We start from the raw sequence: 18,312 nt of genomic DNA, 5'->3' as shown, positions 1-18,312 counted from the left end.
TGTGTGTGTGTGTGTGTATATATATATATATATATATATATATATATATATATATATATATATATCTTCTTTATCCATTCATCAGTCGATGGACATTTGGGCTCTTTCAATAATTTGGCTACTGTTGATAGTGCTGCTATAAACATTGGGGATTCTGAGTCTATGTAAAGCCAATTAAATTAAGCACTTTTGACATCCAAGCTTTTAAAGCAAAAGACAGAGATGTCAGGCTATATCTTTCTACTTTCTTTCCCCTACCACTCCTCCTAGAGATAGGGACTTCCCACAGCCACAGCTCCCTAGGATAGTGTGTCCCTCTGATGAGGAAACATTGGAACTCTCAGGGACACATAAACCCCTGGACATGCTGGGTATTAGAGTTACTAGTCATGGGTGTCTCTTGGGTATTTCATGGGTGCAAAATAGTCATCTCCCATTCTCCTGCCACCACTTACTACTACCACTGAAATGGTCTGGGTACATTTCTATCGATGTCAGAAACAGGAGACAACCTCCTTAAATTGTATGCCCCTATGCTTCCACAATACCTTTGCTTTTATCATCGGTCTATTGACTCTCTCTGTTGGATATTTAATTGACCAAGACCCCCCCGCCTTCGAATAACTGACTTGCATGTGACACTTGGGCATCACTCTTGGTGAAACACTCCCCATACGCTGCATCTCATTAAATGATGAATGTTTTGCTAACACTATTCAGTTTTTGCTTCTATGTTAGAGCAAGAAAAGCTTAATAATATCAGTTAATAAAAAAGAGAATATCATGGGCCATTATGTTAAAATGAGTCATTTATGGATAGTTGAGCATTTGTGATATAAGATTTTTAAATTTTATCTCATGGCATGTTACTGATTACTGTTATTAATTCATTTCAATATTATTTTTAAAGCAATTATTTTTTTACATGAAATCTTCACTTTTCTTTCAACTCTCATCATAGAATCCAAAGCATGAAATTCAGAAGCTGGCAGAATTTATTGGAAAAAACCTAGATTATGAAGTTCTAGATAAGATTCTCCATCACTCTTCATTTGATGTTATGAAACAGAATCCAATGGCAAACTATACAACGATTCCTACTGAAATCATGAACCACTCTATTTCTCCATTCATGAGAAAAGGTTTTTATATTTTCTTTTGATCATAATCTTAAAAGAATTGTACAATCTTTCACAGCCTTAAGGGAATTTTCTTTCCTGTGGTTAAGAAAAAAAGATCCATAACAAATGATTCTGGGAAAACCAGTATTTAGGAAACCATGACTGAAATGAAAACAATGTTCAGACATCTGCAGAGTAAGGTGTGGTGTCTAAATCCCACCCCTTATCCCCCTATCTCTCCAGAGATCTGTTGATCACGTGAAAACACACAGAATTAAGTCAGATGAGGCAAAGAATCCATTTTATAATGGATTTACAAGGGCTCTATGTTATCAGTTAGATGTATTCGTTCAAAAATACTTACTAAGTGGCTACTATGTACCAGGCAGTGTTATAGGTAATGTCCAGATCAGTGAAAAAAAACCACAGTATTTTCTTCCCTCATGAACATTATACTCTAGCCACAAACAAAATAAACAAGAATACACAGGATAATAGATGATGGTCAGCACTACAGGGAAAAAAAGCAATCTGTGAAAAGGTAACAGGGATTGCAATTGGAGAATTTGGGGGATCTTTTTTGTTTTCTTCCTCAAAACTACACCTTGAATTCTCTCACATACAAGCCCTTCCTGGTGGGCCAATAGCATGAAAGCTATAGGCATAAGCGGCTCCCACACTTTGATGTGCAAAGAGGACAGGAGAGAAAGACAAGAAATCCCCCCAAGCTTGCTGTTTTAATTGTTGTAGTTAATGTGACTCAGTGGGTAATGGGCTTTCCCATTACTGAATCAGATAAGAAATTCTTCTTCCCTTCAGAATGAAATTGACAGGTTAGCAACAGAAATGTTTTGTTCAATATTGCCTGCCAGGAAGGTAGAATAGAAATATTCACACAGAAACAGGAGAATAGAGAAATACAAATTGACTCTCTCCTACATGATTTTTTCAGGGACAGTTGGAGACTGGAAAAATCACTTTACTGTGGCTCAGAATGAGAGATTTGATGAAGACTACAAGAAGAAAATGGCTGATACCAGTCTAACTTTCCACTTTCAATTCTCATAAAAAAGAAAACAACCAAAAAATTTTTTAGTTTATTACCTAATTTATTGGGTAATAAACAATATAATTTTATTGCTCAGACCACATGATACTGGGAAAGGTTCTCAGACTATTTGTTCATTGTGCTTGTTTTTGTTCATTCTATAAATGTGGGGATAAAGCTGGCAGAGATTAGGGACAAGGTGGACAGCGGCAGCAGGATGGCAGTATGGAAGGAAGGAAGTTCAATCATTACTAGTTATAATCATGGCATCATTGCTAATTATCATTATGTTTAAGTTTTCTATAGATCATGTATTAGTTGACATTAAAAATTCTTCATATAGCTTTGAAAAAATAAAAAGAATGATGATTATGTCAAAAAAATTCTTCATTCCTTATATAAGAAAATACTAAAATCTTCAGAGTAAGTGTTCTTCCAGGCTAATTTCTCAAGGCAGCACTAAAATATGTAGATAGTGACTATTTCTCCCAGAAAGTTATTGGTAGCCAAGCAACCATTATGTAAATGTTTCCCCATAAAACTTTTCAGTTCACTTCTGTGTTCGCTCTATAATACATCTATCCCTATCAGTTACCACATCCGATATACTTAACTCTCTCTGGCACCTCAGCCAGTGCTGTCATTCAGTCTTGGAGTCATATCATAACTCCTCCTTCCAGTGAATCCACAATCATATGCTAATCCACTAACAAGAGTTGTCAGTTTTTCCTGTGAAGTCTCATTTCTATAGCCACCTTTCTGGTTCAGAAACCTTTTACCTCTTGCCCATACTAGTGTAAGCTTCCTAACTCATTTCTCTCTTCCTCACAGATCTATTGTAATGCCCAGAACTCGGGCGACCCCCAAAAATGAACCACCAGAGTCCAGAGTCAAAGCCAAACAGCAAGGGTCATTTATTGCAGGTTCGGACCTGGGTCCTCTGCGCACTCCAAGCTGGTGGAGCGGGGAGAGCCAGAGAGCCCCGTGCAGGTGGCTCACGTCCTTTTTATAGGCCGGCCCAAACAAGTCGGGGGCGTTCCATTGTTACAGCGCTTACATTGGCCAATATCTAAGTTCAGACATTCTGCTTTCCCTGATTGGATCCTGCCACAATTTGAACATCCAGTACTCCCCGCCCCAATGTTGAGCCACATGGCTGACCCCACCCTACACACAGCGCCCCAAGTGTATGTACAGAAGCAGAATAAGCGGAGCAGGTTAAGTTTCATTTTTCCTGGGACTCATACTGTTACCGAAATAGCACAGACCAGTTAAGTTTCGGTTTGCCTAGGTCTAATTTTTAAGTTCCTCGCAACTCTTCGGTTCCTCACTATTAGGATTACTTTCCTAAAATAGGATTTTGATTGTATTTTTCTTTGGCTCTAAATACTTCCATGATGCTGAATTTTCAGTGCCTGACAGATAAATCCCATGCTTTTTAATCATCATTCAAAGGCAGCTATTAACATATGATATGGTTGATCTCATCTTCCAAACCACCTCCTTACTTCAGCAAATCAGCCTACTCACTGAGCCCTGATTATCTCTTGCAGGTTCCTCCCTACTAGATTTATTTTCACCATGGCTCTATCTGAAAATTCCTTTTCTTTCTTTCTACCTATCCAAAACATATAACATGCTGAATAACCAGTGCAAGTGGATCATTCCTCCTGCAAATATTGAAACTGAAGAGATTATTTGTTCTTCTGAAGTTCTCTACACTTAGTATAATTCTTTTGTGATTAAGATTAAAGTATATTACATCTCTTATATGTATATATTGTCTCCCTTGTGCTTATTAAATTTTTCACTTATTTTTTTCCAGATAGAAACATCACTGTATACTTCATTGCACATCAAATAAAATATGAGAAGCACAAAAATACGTAACTGAAAGAATATGTCAGTCAAGGAAATTCGAAAGAGCTAACTTTTAATATTTTAAGTAGTACCTATAAAAATGATCATCTTTAACTGCTATCTAATATACTAGCTACTAGCCACACATGCCTATTTAAATTATTTGAAAACAAATAAAATCCAGTTCCTCATTTCCACCAGTTAAGTTTCAAGTCCTCAGTAGCCACACATACCTAATAGCTATTACTTGGGCATTAGAAAATATTTCTATCATCAAGGAAAGTTCTATTAGATAAGGCATTTTATTTTTACAACAATTCTTTGAATGTGGCATTATTATCCCACAGAGAAAACTAAAACTAAAGCTTAGAGACATTAGTTGATACTTAAATAAGAAATGTTGGAATTTAGTTTCAAACACAGCTCTAATGGTTCCAAAACCTGCATTTTTCACTACTCAAAATAGAGCCTTTCCCTTCCTGCTCCTGCCACAGTCTCCTCACAGCTTCATCATGATCACTGCTAACTAAAGGATGCACAACCCGGACCCAGACCTAAACATAACCAGACTGTCAAGATGTCAGTCATCCCCCAACATGATCAAGTGAAGCTTAACAATAGTTTACTGAAGATCTAAAATAGTCCCACTCTCAGCATGCTCTGAAGTAAACAGTCCTAAACCAACAATAGTTTCCCACTTGGGACCCCTAACATGTATCCCTCTGAAACCTGTTTTTTATACCTATGTATCTCCAAAGTTCTCCCTGAAATTGGTTATAATTTCTGCAGGCCCTGATATGAATGCAGTGCTTTCTGTGGTTGTGTTCAGTTCTCCCCCACATACCATCACTACCCCAGGACACCAAAATCCATGCCCTGTCCTACTGCCTCACAAAGACACCTCAGGAGAAGAGGGCATGTGCTCAGCCAATGTCTCTTGAACTTTTGACCTTGCACTCAAGTTGCTACCTCTTACTTTTCTCTCCCCTTCAGTCTTTCAAAACCGCTGATTAGCATAATATATTCTAGATCTGGTCAAAATTATTTCCATTTAAGAAGAAAATTACAATAATGCATTTGGTCTTTGCAATCCTTCTGATACAGAGAATCTATCAAATACATGTGCACATTCTGTGTTTTATCATATGTGAGCAATAACCTTACCTCCTGTGGAAGAAGTCTAGGTTTGAACAAAGAAATTTGTTTATTTTTAAAATTATATTTATATTGGTACTTTACTAATAGACAGGAGCCAAGTAGAATTATGGTTCATTCACACCAAATTGTCACTAACATTGTTAAGAATATGTGTTTTTTAAAAATATTTTATATAGAATTATAATACTGATTTTTGCACTATTTTACTTCTTGCATCTCTATGCATGCAGTTTGATTTTCCTTACTGTTTTCTTTATTTAATGTTTTATTTATTTTTGAGAGAAGAGTGTGTAGGTTGGGGGAAAGGTAGGGGGTTGGGGGACAGAGGATCTGAAGAAGGCTCTGCACTGACAGGCTGACAGCAGTGAGCCCTATGTGGGGCTCAAACTCATGAAGCATGAGGTCATGACCTAAGCTGAAGTCAGACACTCAGCCAACTGAGCCACTCAGGCATGCCAAAAACACCACAATAAGACAGGAAATTAGAAAGCAAATGGTTTCTGACTCCCCAGACTCAGAGCACTAATGAAAAAGGCAATATACTTTAAATACCAGATTGAAGGACCCTGAGAATAAGGTAATGTCACAGCTTACCACAGCACCAGAGAGACTACAGTATGGAAGATACCAACATGAGCAAGAGATTACATGTCCTTAATAAAGAAAACAAAACTTAACTGGGAAAGTATATAATAAGACCAGAGAAATCATACCCCAGAAAAGGCTTGAGAGGTCCTCAGAGTTTCCAGCTAGGCTGATTGACAGAGGTTTTCCCTTATACAAAGCAAATCTATAAAGACTAAGAAAAGTAACTTTTTCTTTCAAATGCCCAAATCTCAACATAAGATCACAAGGCATAAAAAGAAATAGAGAAACATAGACAATCAAAAAAAAAAGCCAAAATATATCTCCAGAAATAAGTCCTCAATAGATATATACGAATTATTTGACAAAAAACCCAAAATAAATATGCTCAATAAGCAAAACACACACACACACACACACACACACACAGAAAGCCAACTAAATAAAATCAGGAAAACAATGTATGAATAAAATAAGAATATCAACAAAGAGACAGAAACTACCAAAAAAAAAAAAAAAACCTTGGGGAACCTGGGTGGCTTAGTCAGTTAAGCATCTGACTCTTGATTTTGACTCAGGTCATGATCCCAGGATCATGGGATCAAGCCCCATGTCAGGCTCCATGCTGACCAATGGAGCCTTCTTCTGAGGATTTTCTCTCTCTCTTTCTCTCCCTCCCTATGCTTCTCTCCATCAATTTCCCTCTCTCTCTCTCTAAAAATTGGGGGTTAGGGGGAAGAACTTAACAAATTCTGGACATAAAAAATACAATAACCAGATTGAAAATTTCCTAGAAGTATTCAAAAAGAGACTTGATTAAACAGAAGAAATAATCAGTGAATTTGAAGAAAACTAGTCAGAAAAGCAAAAACAAGTATAAACAAAATCAAAAAGAGCCTAAGGGACTCATGAGAGACGAGAGACCATCAAAAACAATGTGGATGTCCCAGAAGAATAGAGAAAAGGACAGAAAGGTTATTTGAAAAAGAAAAGGTGAAAGTTTCCCAAATCTGAGGAAAGTAATGTAAAAAGAAATTTAAGAATCTAAAAAAAAAATTAATTTCCATATCCAATAAATTAAACAAACCCTCAAACAGGATAAATACAATGCAAACCACAACTAGTTAGCACATGAGGGTCAAACTGCTAAAAACTAATAACACTATATGTTAGTTATACTGGAATTTAAAAAATAAATAAATTTGAAAACTACTGAAAACCAAAAATAAAAAAATCTTTAAAACATAAGAAAAGAATCTCAACAAATTGCCAATACACATTATGATCAAACTGTCAAAACCACAAACTGAATTTTAACAGTAGAAAGAGAAAAGCAACTCATCACATAAAAAAAAATTTATAGGCCAGAAGACAGACAGACAGACACACACACACACACACACAGATATTCAGGTGATATATTTCAGAAAGTGTGGAAAGAAAAACAAACTGCCAACTAAGAATACTGTATCTTACAAAATTGTCCTTCAAAAATGAAGGCGAGAAGGCCTCTGGGAAGATAGCATTGTAGAAAGTACCAGAAATCTGTGTTCCCAACTAGACAAAAATTGCATGTACAAAATACCTATGATATAACCATTTTGGAACTCTGGAGTCCATTGAAGACCTGCAACTCCAAAGGAAAGAATGGAACTGTAAATTGCCATTAATTGTAGCCAATTTCAGCTCTTAGAACACTAGTAGCTCCCATAAACTGCTGCCAGCACCATGGCAGGCAACTATACACATGTTCCTGAAACAAACTACACACAGTTTGTTGGAGGAGCCAAAGTAGGCAAAAAGGACCCTCTCCTCAAACTATTAGTTATCTGTGCTCTTATCATGGATTAGACTAAACACATTGTTGCAAGGAGGTAGGTGGCCATCATTAGTGCACCTCCCCCCATTGTCACAATCCCCTCCTTCTCTAGATGAGGTGGTTTTCAGGGGATTTAATGAGGTGGCACCCCTTTTCTCTCTTCATTTTTCTCTTTTACCCTTTTTGAAACTCAAATATTTAAGACAAGGAAATTCAAAAGTAACTACATTTTCAGGGAAAATTAAAAAGTGGCTATTTATGCCTAAGGAAAAGCATGGGTTCAGAAAAGACTTCAGAAGATCTAAGTAAACATCTCAGAAAGAGTCTTTGCAAAGAAGCAGCCTATGACAAAAAAAAAAAAGATAAACAAAGACAATAACAAAAATCAGCACACCCTGGTGAAGAGGAAAAATATGATTCCCAAACTATCACATTATTATATTCATATGTCCAGTTTTTAATTATCACAAAGCATACAAAGAACCAGGAAAGTATGTCCCCTTCAAAGGAAACAAAAAATAAGTTACCAGAAACTGTCTGAGGAAAAAAAACTAATGGCAGATCTAGTAGACAAAAACTTTAAAACACTGCCTTAAAGATGCTCCAAGGATTAAAGGAAGACATGGAGAAAGTAAAGAAACTGACTTATGAACAAAATGAAATATCAATAAAGTGATAACCTAAAAAGAAAGCTAAAGAAATGTTAGAATGGGGAATTACAGCTTTAAAAGAAATAAAAAATTCACTAAAGGTAATCAAAGGCAGCTTTGAGCAGAGAGATAAAAGAGTCAGCAAACTTGAAGAAAGAATGATGGAAATCAGGGAGAAGGGCAGGATGGCAGAGAAGTAGGGAGCTCTGTAATCTTTGCCCACCTGCATCTATAAAACTGAGAAGGACTGAGCCGACAATACTCAGATGTGCAAAAATGGGAGGAAAACACACAGACTCCAGAAAGGAGACAACCTCAAAGATGACTGAGTGAGTGAGAGAGAACTGGGAAAATTAAAATAAAAAATGGGCCAGGCCAGGAGGTGCGGAACGGTGGGAGCCCCAGCCCAACCCAGGGAGAGCTTGTGGAGCACTGGAGAGACAAGGGGAAGAGAAAGAGAGACTGAAAATGCTCATAGAACTGTAGAGAAGAGATTTAAAAATTTGGCCCAGGACAGAAAGAGATACCGTTACCCCATATATAACCTCTGGGCACGGGAGAGAAATCCATCCCAACTAGCTGGCACATTCTTCCTTGGGCTCTGCAGCAGCGGAACTGATTCCAGGCAGCACCAGGAGAAATAGCCCCCTCCCCTACGGTATCCCAGCTTGGAAGCCAGCTGCCAGTGGGAGTACATCTCATCTCTTGCATTAGCATTAAAGTGCCTGCACTAGGATTTGGAAATGAGGCGGGGCTTGGAAAATACAACTTGGCTTGTCCGAGGCACAGGGAGACTGGACTCAAAAGAATGGCTTGCAATGCCAGGTTCCAGCAGAGCTAGGGGTGCTGCCTTTCTTCTCCCTGCAACCACCAAGGCAGGGCCTCTTAGAGCAGCCCCCAAAACCTACCTATGCCAAACCACGCCCATTTGCTTGGGAGAGCTGCCTTTTTTTTTTTTTTTGGCCACCCAGATATATTTTATCAGATCTCATTCTTATTTCTCCCCTCAGCTGGTTATACGCTTTTAGACAATCCATTGTTTTTTGTTTCAGTCCTCAGCCTTTTTTTTCTTTTTCTTTTTCTTTTTCTTTTTCTTTTTCTTTTTTTCTTTTTCTTTCCTTTCCTTTTCTTCTCTTTTCTTTCTTTCCTCTTTTGGTTTGCATGTTTGTTTGATTTGCCTGTGCAGTTGCATGCTTTTATTTCCTGTGTGTTTGTATGTTTTCCTTTTCAGGACTACCTCAAGAAACAAGCCAAAGTACACATGGTGGAGTCCCAAATATCACTGAGTAGGGAAATAAAATAATCAAAGGCACAATAAGACAAACCGAGACACCATTAAAAGAACACTTCCTGAAATGACAGGCCCTGGATAGTCAATGAGTCACCTTCAAGATAGCAATATTCACAGGTACAGAGTGCATAACAAGCTTTTAAAACTGATAAGAGACAGAAAGCTAGCAAATTTGACATAACAGAAGAACTCTCCTCTAAAGAAATTCCAGGAAGATGTCACAGCCATAGATTTGCTCAAAACAGACAAGAGCAACACAACTGAACAAGAATTTAGAACTGTCATAAAATTAATTGCTGGACTTTAAAGCTATTGATACAAAGACTAGGGACCTTCAAAATAGCTGTGACGAGTTAAAAAAGGCTATAAATGAGGTGCATAATAAATTGGAGGTGGCCACCTGCACAGATTAAAGAGGCAGAGAGGAGAATAGGTGAATTAGAAGACACAGTTATAGCAAAAGAGGAAGCTAAGAAAAAGAGAGAAATTAATCTAGGAGCACGAAAGGAGAATTCAAGACCTGAGTCAAATGCAATAATATCTGTATGATAGGAATTCCTGAAGAGGAAGAAAGAGAAAAGGGTCATGAAGGGGTGCTTGATCAAATTATAGCCAAGAACTCCCCCAATCTGGGAAAGGAAAAAGACATTGAAATCCAAGAAGCATAGAGAACTCCCCTGAGACGTAACTTGAATCAACCTTCTGCACAACATATCATAGTGAAACTGGCAAAATACAAGAATACAGAGAGAATTCTGAAAGTAGCTAGGGATAAAAGGGCCCTAACATACAAAGAGAAACCTATCAGAGTGGCTATACACCTATTTAATGAAACTTGGCAGGCCAGAAAGGAATGACAGGAAATCTTCAATGTGATGAATAGAAAAAACATGCAGCCAAGAATCCTTTATCCAGCAAGCCAGTCATTCAAAATAGAAGGAGAGATAAAGGTTTTCCCAAATAAGAAAAATAGGAGAGAATTCATGACCACCAAACCAGCCCTACAAGAAATCCTAAGAGGGACTCTATGAGGGAAACGTTGCAAAGAATCCAAGGTACCAGAGATACCACTATAAGCATAAGTCCTACAGAGAACACAATGACTCTAAACCCACATTTTTCAATAATAACACTGAATATAAATGGACTGAATGCTCCAATCAAAAGACATAGGGTAACAGAATGGATAAAAAACAAAATCCAAACACTTCTCCAAAGAGGACATCCAGAAGACTAACATACACATGAAACGATGCTCAGCATCACTCATCATCAGGGAGATACCACCTCACCTCAGTCAGAGTGGCGAAAATGAACAAATCAAGAGACTATAGATGCTGGCGAGGATGTAGAGAAACAGGCACCCTCCTACAGTGTTGGTGGGAACGTAAACTAGTACAGCCACTCTAGAAAACAGTGTGGAGGTTCCTCAAAAAACTATCAGTAGAAGTCCCCTATGACCCAGCAATAGCACTTCTAGGAATTCACCCAAGGGATATAGAAGTGCTGATGCATAGAAGCACATATACCCCAATGTTCATAGTGGCAGTTTCAACAATAGCCAAATCATGGAAAGAACCTAAATGTCCATCAACTGATGAATGGATCAAGAAGATGTGGTTTATCTATACAATGGAATACTACATGTCAATGAGAAAGAATGAAATCTGGCCATTCATAGCAAAGTAGATGGATCTCTAGGGTGTCATGCTAAGTGAAATAAGTCAGGTGGAGAAGGACAGATACCATATGTTTTCACTCATAGGTCTAAAACAAGAGAAACTTAACAGAGGACCATGGGGAGGGGAAGGGGGGGAAGATTTAGAGAGAGGATGGGAGGTAAATCATGAGTGAGTCTTGAATACTGAAAACAAACTGAGGGCTGAAGGGGGACAGAGAAAGGGGAAAGAGAGTGATGGTCATGGAGGAGGGCACTTGTGGGGAAGAGCACTGGGTGTTATATGGAAACCAACTTGACAATAAACTATATTAAAAAAAAAGAATGACACAAATCATCAATCTGAGAAACAGAAAAAGACTGAAAAAAGTAAACAGAAACTAAGAAATTAAGAGGCCAGTGGGACACAATCAAATGGGCTAACATATGCATTTTAGGAGTCCTAGAAGGAAAAAGAGAGAGAGAAAGAGGTAGAGAAAATATTGAAGATATAATGGCTGAAAATGTCACAAATTTGATAAAAGACATGAATATGAATATTCAAAAAGCCTAATAAACTCAAAGTAGATGAACTCAGAGACAAGATACATTATAATTAAACTTTTGAAAGACAAAGAAAGAGAGAAACTTGAAAGGAGTAAGAGATAAGGCACTCTTAAAATAAAAGGGATCTTGGGGATCCTGTGTGGTTCAGTTGGTTAAGCGTCCGACTTTGGCTCAGATCATGATCTTACAGTCCATGTGTTTGAGCCCCAAGTTGGGCTCTATGTTGACAGCTCAGAGCCTGGAGCCTGGTTCAGGTTCTGTGTCTTCCTCTCTCTCTGCCCCTCCCCTATGCATGCTCTGTCTCTATCTCAAAAATAAACTATATTTAAAAAACTTTTTTAATTAAATGGGATCTTTAATAATAGTAGATTTCTCATCAAAAACTTAAGATGCCAGAATGATATGGGTTAATATATTCAAACTGCTAAAAGAAAAAAAAAACTGTCAACAAGAATCCTATAGCCAGCAAAACTGTTCTTCAAAAGGGAGAGAGAAGTTAATATCTTCCCAGATAGCACTGGGTGTAATATGGAAACCAACTTGGTAATAAACTATTAATTTAAAAAAAAAAGATCTTCCCAGATAAACAAAAGCTGTAGGAATTCATTACCATTAGACATGTCCTACAGAATTAAATGAAAGGATACTAAACAGTAACTCAGAGCAATATGAATAAATAGTTAAGATTACATCTTAGGCCACAAAAAAGCCCCGGTAAATTTAAGATTGAAAGTATATTATGCCCCTTTTCTGACCACAATTGCATGAAACTAAAAATGAATCACAAGAAAAAACTGGAAATAGGACAAACACTTGGAAGCAAAGCCTTATGCTACTGAATAACCAATGGATTTATTTACAAATCAAAAAAGAAATCAAAATATACATAGAGACAAATGAAAATTAAAACACAACGGTCCTAGAAGATATCTTATGAAATGATGACTGTCGGGAGCTGCCGGAGAAGAAAAGAGATGTGCCTTGCACCAGAAGAGCTGCTGGAAGAAGAGATATGTGCCTCGATCTTGCAGGATCAGCAGCCCACAGAGCAGAGCTGCATTGTTACTCCCAGCTCTGCAGAGCTGTGTCATCACTCCCAGCTCAGTGGAGCTGCGTTATCGGTTTCCCAGGCTCAGGGCCTGTAGGCTGCGCCTTCCTATCAGTTTCCTAGGCACTGTGCTATGCTGAAACTGCAAGTTTTAGTTTCTCTCTTATTCTTGCCCTTGTTTCTTAGCAACTGACTTACGTCAAGTTGCCCGTTTTCCGCCTTTAAAAGACATGTGTGTTCTCTCAATAAATGAGGCTTGATCAGAGACTTGTCTTGCCTCCATTCTCTGTGCCCCCTGTCCCTCAATTCTCACTCCCTCCCTCAGGACCTGCGTTGACCGACCTGCGGGGCAGGTCAAGTGGCGCCCAACGTGGGGCTTCCTGAGTAAGGGGGATCCGGTGAAGAAACCGATCAGAGAGAAAAAGAAGAAGAGAAAGAGGTGACGGCCAAATTTAAAAGAAGACGGCCACGCAGAATTAGCTGCGTGGTCCAGTGCTCAAGATTTATAAGGAAACGGCCACGCTGTGGTCCAGTGCTCAAGATTTAGGGAGACGGCCACGCAGAATTAGCTGCATGGTCTAGTGCTCAAGATTTATAAGGAGACGGCCATGCTGTGGTCCAGTGCTCAAGATAGGGAGACAGCCACGAGAATTTGCTGCGTGGTCCAGTTCTCAAGTGAGTGCGGCCGAAGTTAAAAGAATTTACAGGGAGATGGCTATGCAGGAATCTGCTGCGTAGTCAAGGGCTCAAAATTCATAGGGAGACGGCCATGCAGAAACCTGCCGCATGGTCCAGTGCTCGGGTGAGTGATCGGAATTCCTGGGGCAGGGAATAAATGGTCTAAACAGAGACCCTCAGGGCACAGGGAGTAAAGGTTAAGAAAAAGCAATTATTAAAATTTTTTCAGTTCCTCCATGAAGTCTGTCCTTAAGTGTTTTTCTAAATATAGATAAAGAATAAGGAAAGTGAGTAAAGTGTTTTTCTAATGTCTCAGTCTTGTTTGTAAAACCTCTGTGAGAGGGAATGTAATAGCCTCTAGTATGAGTGTGTGAGTGTGTGAGTGAATGTGCAGCTCAGTTTGGCTTGCCTGCCAAGTTCGAGTTTGTGGCTCCACGGATGGGCACCCATAAAGTCCCAGAAAGCCTCCGGAGTCTGAGTGGGCCTAGTCTGTGATACCGTGGTGAAACGCATATGGTCTATGATGGCATCGGAATAGTTTCCGGTCGTAAGTCACAACGCTGAGTCCGCTACGGCTAAGCTTCACCTAAGTTCCTTCAGGTCACGGCCAGACAGGCATCTGATTGGTCTCCTCATCAGAGGGGGCACCCTACCCTTTGTCTGTCTTTGCGTCACCATAACATAAGAAACAAGGGATGGGCAACACAGCTTCTAAAGAGAGAAAACTGTTTACTGAAATACTTTTGCACCTCCTTAATCAGAGAGGGATTGAGGTGACTCATAACCAAATAACAAGATTTTAACTCTTTGTTCAGGAACAATGTCCTTGGTTTCCAGAAGAGGACACTGTTAACTTACAAACTTGGAACAAAGTTGGGGAATAGTTACGCTTGCATTATCCTCTGCATGGACCAGAGAATGTCCCTGTAGATGCTTTTACCCTTGTGGAATTTGATTAGAGATGTTTTAGATCCTGACCATATGGGAAATAAATTGTCATCTAATAATATAGCCACAGAGACTACTCCACTTTCCCCTAGAGGTCAGACTCCTACTCCCTTGGTAATGACAGCACAGGATGATAAAGATTCTAAATGGGAGGATATTAATGATAATCAGACAGATTTGGGAGAGGAAGAGATTAAGTATGCGGCAGAGAAAGAAGGAGAAGGTCCACCTAAGTTTCATCCTCCCTTCCCCTGTAACAATTCCCAAAGGGAGACAAGATTATAGTTACAGATCTTCAGGATTGTTTTTTCACTATTCCTTTACATCCTGATGATTGCAAACATTTTGCCTTTAGCCTGCCGTCTCTGAATCTAAAAAGGCCCTTTCAGAGATTTCAGTGGAAAGTCCTCCCCTAAGGGATAAAAAATTCTACTACTTTGTGTCAGAAATATGTTGATAGAGCTTTAAGTGAAATTAAAAATAAATATCCAGAAATCTATTTGATTCATTATATGGATGATATTCTTTTAGCACATCAGGACAAAGCCCATCTTCATGACGTTTTGGATAAAATGATTCAAATTATCTGGTCATGGTTTAAAAGTAGATCCTGAAAAATTCAGACTGATCCACCCTACTCTTACTTGGGAAGAATAATTGAAAATCAAACTGTGACTTTACAGCCTTTACAATTAAAAACAGAGCATTTATGTACTTTAAATGATTCTCAAAAACTATTGGGAGATATTAATTGGATTTGTCCTCTTTTAAAACTGTCTACTAAAGATCTTATTCCTCTGTTCAAAATCTTGCATGGAGCTTCCCATCCAAATTCCAAAGGAGAGTTAACTCCTTCGGCCTTGGAATCCTTATCCAAAGTTAATGAGGCTTTACAAGGAGCCATGCTTACAAGAATTAATTATAATGAGTCTTGGTTCTTAATAAATTTACCACCTAAAAAGAAAAAGGGGTTCTGATGTAAACACCTTTCAATTGGTTATTAAGTCCTCAATTAAAGACTGGGGTTTCCTAGAAGTTGAGACTTCTAGGTGTACTTGCCAGGTGTACTTAGGAGTGTTGAAAATCGGAAGAGCAACCCTGTATGTAGGAAAGTGAGAGATATATAGAAAGGATATATAGAAAATACATTTTTGTTAAGGGCAAAAAAAAAAAAAAGATAATTTTGTCCTAAATGAGGCTGATTGTTTGGAGAGAAATAACTTTGGGACAAAGTTTAAAGGCAAAGGAAAGTTGCAGAAGGTTCGTGAAGGGAAATCATTAAAAAAAGGATTTTTGTATATGCTCAAGATAAACTGAAATTAAAATGAATGAAAATTTAAAGGTACATTAGTATAGGATTAAAATTCTACTTTTCTCTATGTTCAAAACGACTAAAATTTCCTGGATTGTTGATTCATTCTTAATAAGCAATGTAATGAACTCTCAAATCTTTAAGTGTCCATTTCTAAAATTTGTCACAAGACGTGTTTCTTGAGAGAGATTTACAAAAAGGACTTTGGGGAAAATACAGGTATTTGACATTTTTAAGGCTAATACCAAAATAGGTAGAAATTTTCAGAACTAAAAACTATATTCAAACTAGACAAGAATTTAAAACATGGAAACACACTACTGTAAATGTTATTCTAGTTCTAATGCCTCTCAAAATTTTTTTAACTGGGAATTCTCTTTTCCTGCCTTCTGCTGGCACCATGTTAGTTAAGCAATTGGCTTTTAACACCTCTTCTCCCTAATTTGCCACCTTGCTTTCGTACACACATTTGGGCAAGAACATTGACTAATGCCAAAAAGCATTTGTACAATTAAAAACAATAGCGGGAAATATGGGAAGCAACAGCAAGGAGCCAGTAAGGAGAGTATGATTGAGCAAAGCTCTCGTGCCCTTACAGCCCTTGCAGCTGATCCAGTTCCTTAGAGGTTAAATCGCTTGAGTTAAAATGTTATTGTACAAATGTCCTACATGCTTTGGCACTCTTTAACATGTGAGAGGCAAAGGAGCCATACCCCCTTACAATGCCTCCTGAAAAACTTCCCACTCCTGGGTTACACTAATGATCTTCTTCTCCCCCATCTGAACCTAAAATTATTTCTTTTCAAACTAAGGAAACTTTAGCCCAGAGAGCTGAACTTGTTGCTGTTATTAGATTGTTTCAAAAAACTCCAAAGAGGTTTAATCTATTTTCAAACTCTAGATATGTGGTTGGACTCTTTCCAGCAATTAAAACTGCAACAGTTCCTGTCTACAAAACAGAAATTTCAAGTTTACTTTTAAAATTACAGGTTAAAGTACAGCAACGTCAAGAGCCTTTTTACAGAGAACACATTAGAGCTCATTCTAAATTGCCTGGCCCCCTCTCTGAGGGAAATGCTTCAACTGACTTTCACACTTAAGTTACTTGTTTAACTATAGATCCTGTGCATGAAGCCCAGGAATCTCATAAGATTCATCATCAAGGCTCTAAAGCTCTGAAGCTACAATTTAAAATTACTCGAGAACAGGCTCGACAAATAGTTAAAAACTGTCCTTCCCGCCCACCTACTAATTCAGGGGTCTCACATGTGGGCGTAATCCCAGAGGTTAAAAACTTAATGCTTTATGGCAGATGGATGTAACTCATGTTAATTCTTTTGGAAAACTGTCCTTTGTTCATGTCCCTGTGGATACTTATTCTCATGCATTTTTCGCATCTGCTCGAACTGGAAAGGCTTTTAAGGAAGTTCAACAACATTTATTTCAATGCTTCTCTGCACTAGGAATACCTTTCAAAATTAAGACTGATAATGGGTCAACATATACAACAAAAAGTTTTAAAAGTCTCTGAGAACAGTTTCACATTCAACATTTAACTGGGATTCCTTATAATTCCCAAGGCCAAGCCATCATTTAAAAAACTAATCAAATTTTAAAAAATCAAATAGTGAGATTTCAAAATTCAGATTTTAAGTATGCCTCACCTCATCAGATCTTAGCTCATTATATGTTTGTTTTAAATCACCTGACTCCAGATAATTCTGGAGAAACCCCAATGCTTAATCATTGGCAAAACAAATTAACTACACAGCCCCTAGTAAAATGGAAAGATGTGCTCTCAGGAACTTAAAAAGGTCCTGATGTTTTACTAATTGTGGGTCGAGGTTTTGCTTGTATTTCCCCACAGGAAAGCAATTCATCCATCTGGGTGCCAGATCGCCTGAGCACATCAGAGACAACAACCAACAACCTGAATCAGAAGATAAGAAGACTCCACCTACGTTCCTACAAACGGACAAATGATATCCGTCCGTTATTTAACACCAAAAATAGTCCCTTTTCTACTTGGGGGCAAATTAAAAAGCTCACTGTGTCTACTGTTGCTTTAATTAAAAAGGTACATACAGCCTCCTTTGTTTACAATATGTCTAAAAATATAGCATTGGCTTTTACTACTTAAAAATTTTTTGATAAAATACTTAAGGTTGAAGCCCTAAAAGAAGCAGTTATGTCTATGGGTTGAGAACTATTAACTCTAAAAATCCTACCTCTTTGCAGATTAAAAAACAATCTGATACTTCTAATATAAACTGTAAAGAATGTATTTTGTCTAATCGTGTCACCTCTGAAATGAATGTCCATATGATGATGATTGTAAAACAACCACCTTATATTATTATTCCTGTCAATATTAACTCTTCCTGGTATGACAATCATGGTATCAAAGCTTTGCAACTCTTAAATGGAAAATTGTCTCCTCCCGCTTTTGGGACCTATTGTGGGTTTATTGATCTTGGTATCCTTAGGTCCTGTTCTCTTCAATAAGGTCATGGCATTTTTAAGGCAACAAATAGATGCTATCAAGATGCAGCCTATCCAGGTCCATTATC

The 18,312-nt window shown here is 38.1% G+C and overlaps 1 protein-coding gene and 1 long non-coding RNA gene across 4 annotated transcripts in view; one reads left to right on the top strand and one right to left on the bottom strand.

Moving 5' to 3' along the window:
- The window catches only part of SULT1C4 (sulfotransferase family 1C member 4), an 11,728-nt gene extending 7,783 nt beyond the window's left edge, over window positions 1-3,945 (top strand). For both annotated transcript variants that reach the window (XM_029937067.1, XM_029937066.1), the window contains 2 exons: window positions 962-1,142; window positions 2,074-3,945. In XM_029937067.1, coding sequence (XP_029792927.1) covers window positions 962-1,142; window positions 2,074-2,189 — 297 coding nt within the window. In that variant the 3' untranslated portion in view covers window positions 2,190-3,945. The remainder of the gene's footprint in view (window positions 1-961; window positions 1,143-2,073) is intronic.
- LOC115289692 overlaps window positions 1-18,312 on the bottom strand; it is a 61,733-nt gene that overhangs the window by 25,980 nt on the left and 17,441 nt on the right. The window lies entirely within an intron of this gene.

Source organism: Suricata suricatta, chromosome 4 (assembly GCF_006229205.1).
Source record: "Suricata suricatta isolate VVHF042 chromosome 4, meerkat_22Aug2017_6uvM2_HiC, whole genome shotgun sequence".
NCBI classification, from domain to species: Eukaryota; Metazoa; Chordata; class Mammalia; order Carnivora; family Herpestidae; genus Suricata; species Suricata suricatta.
This window is presented reverse-complemented; position numbering and strand designations above follow the sequence as displayed.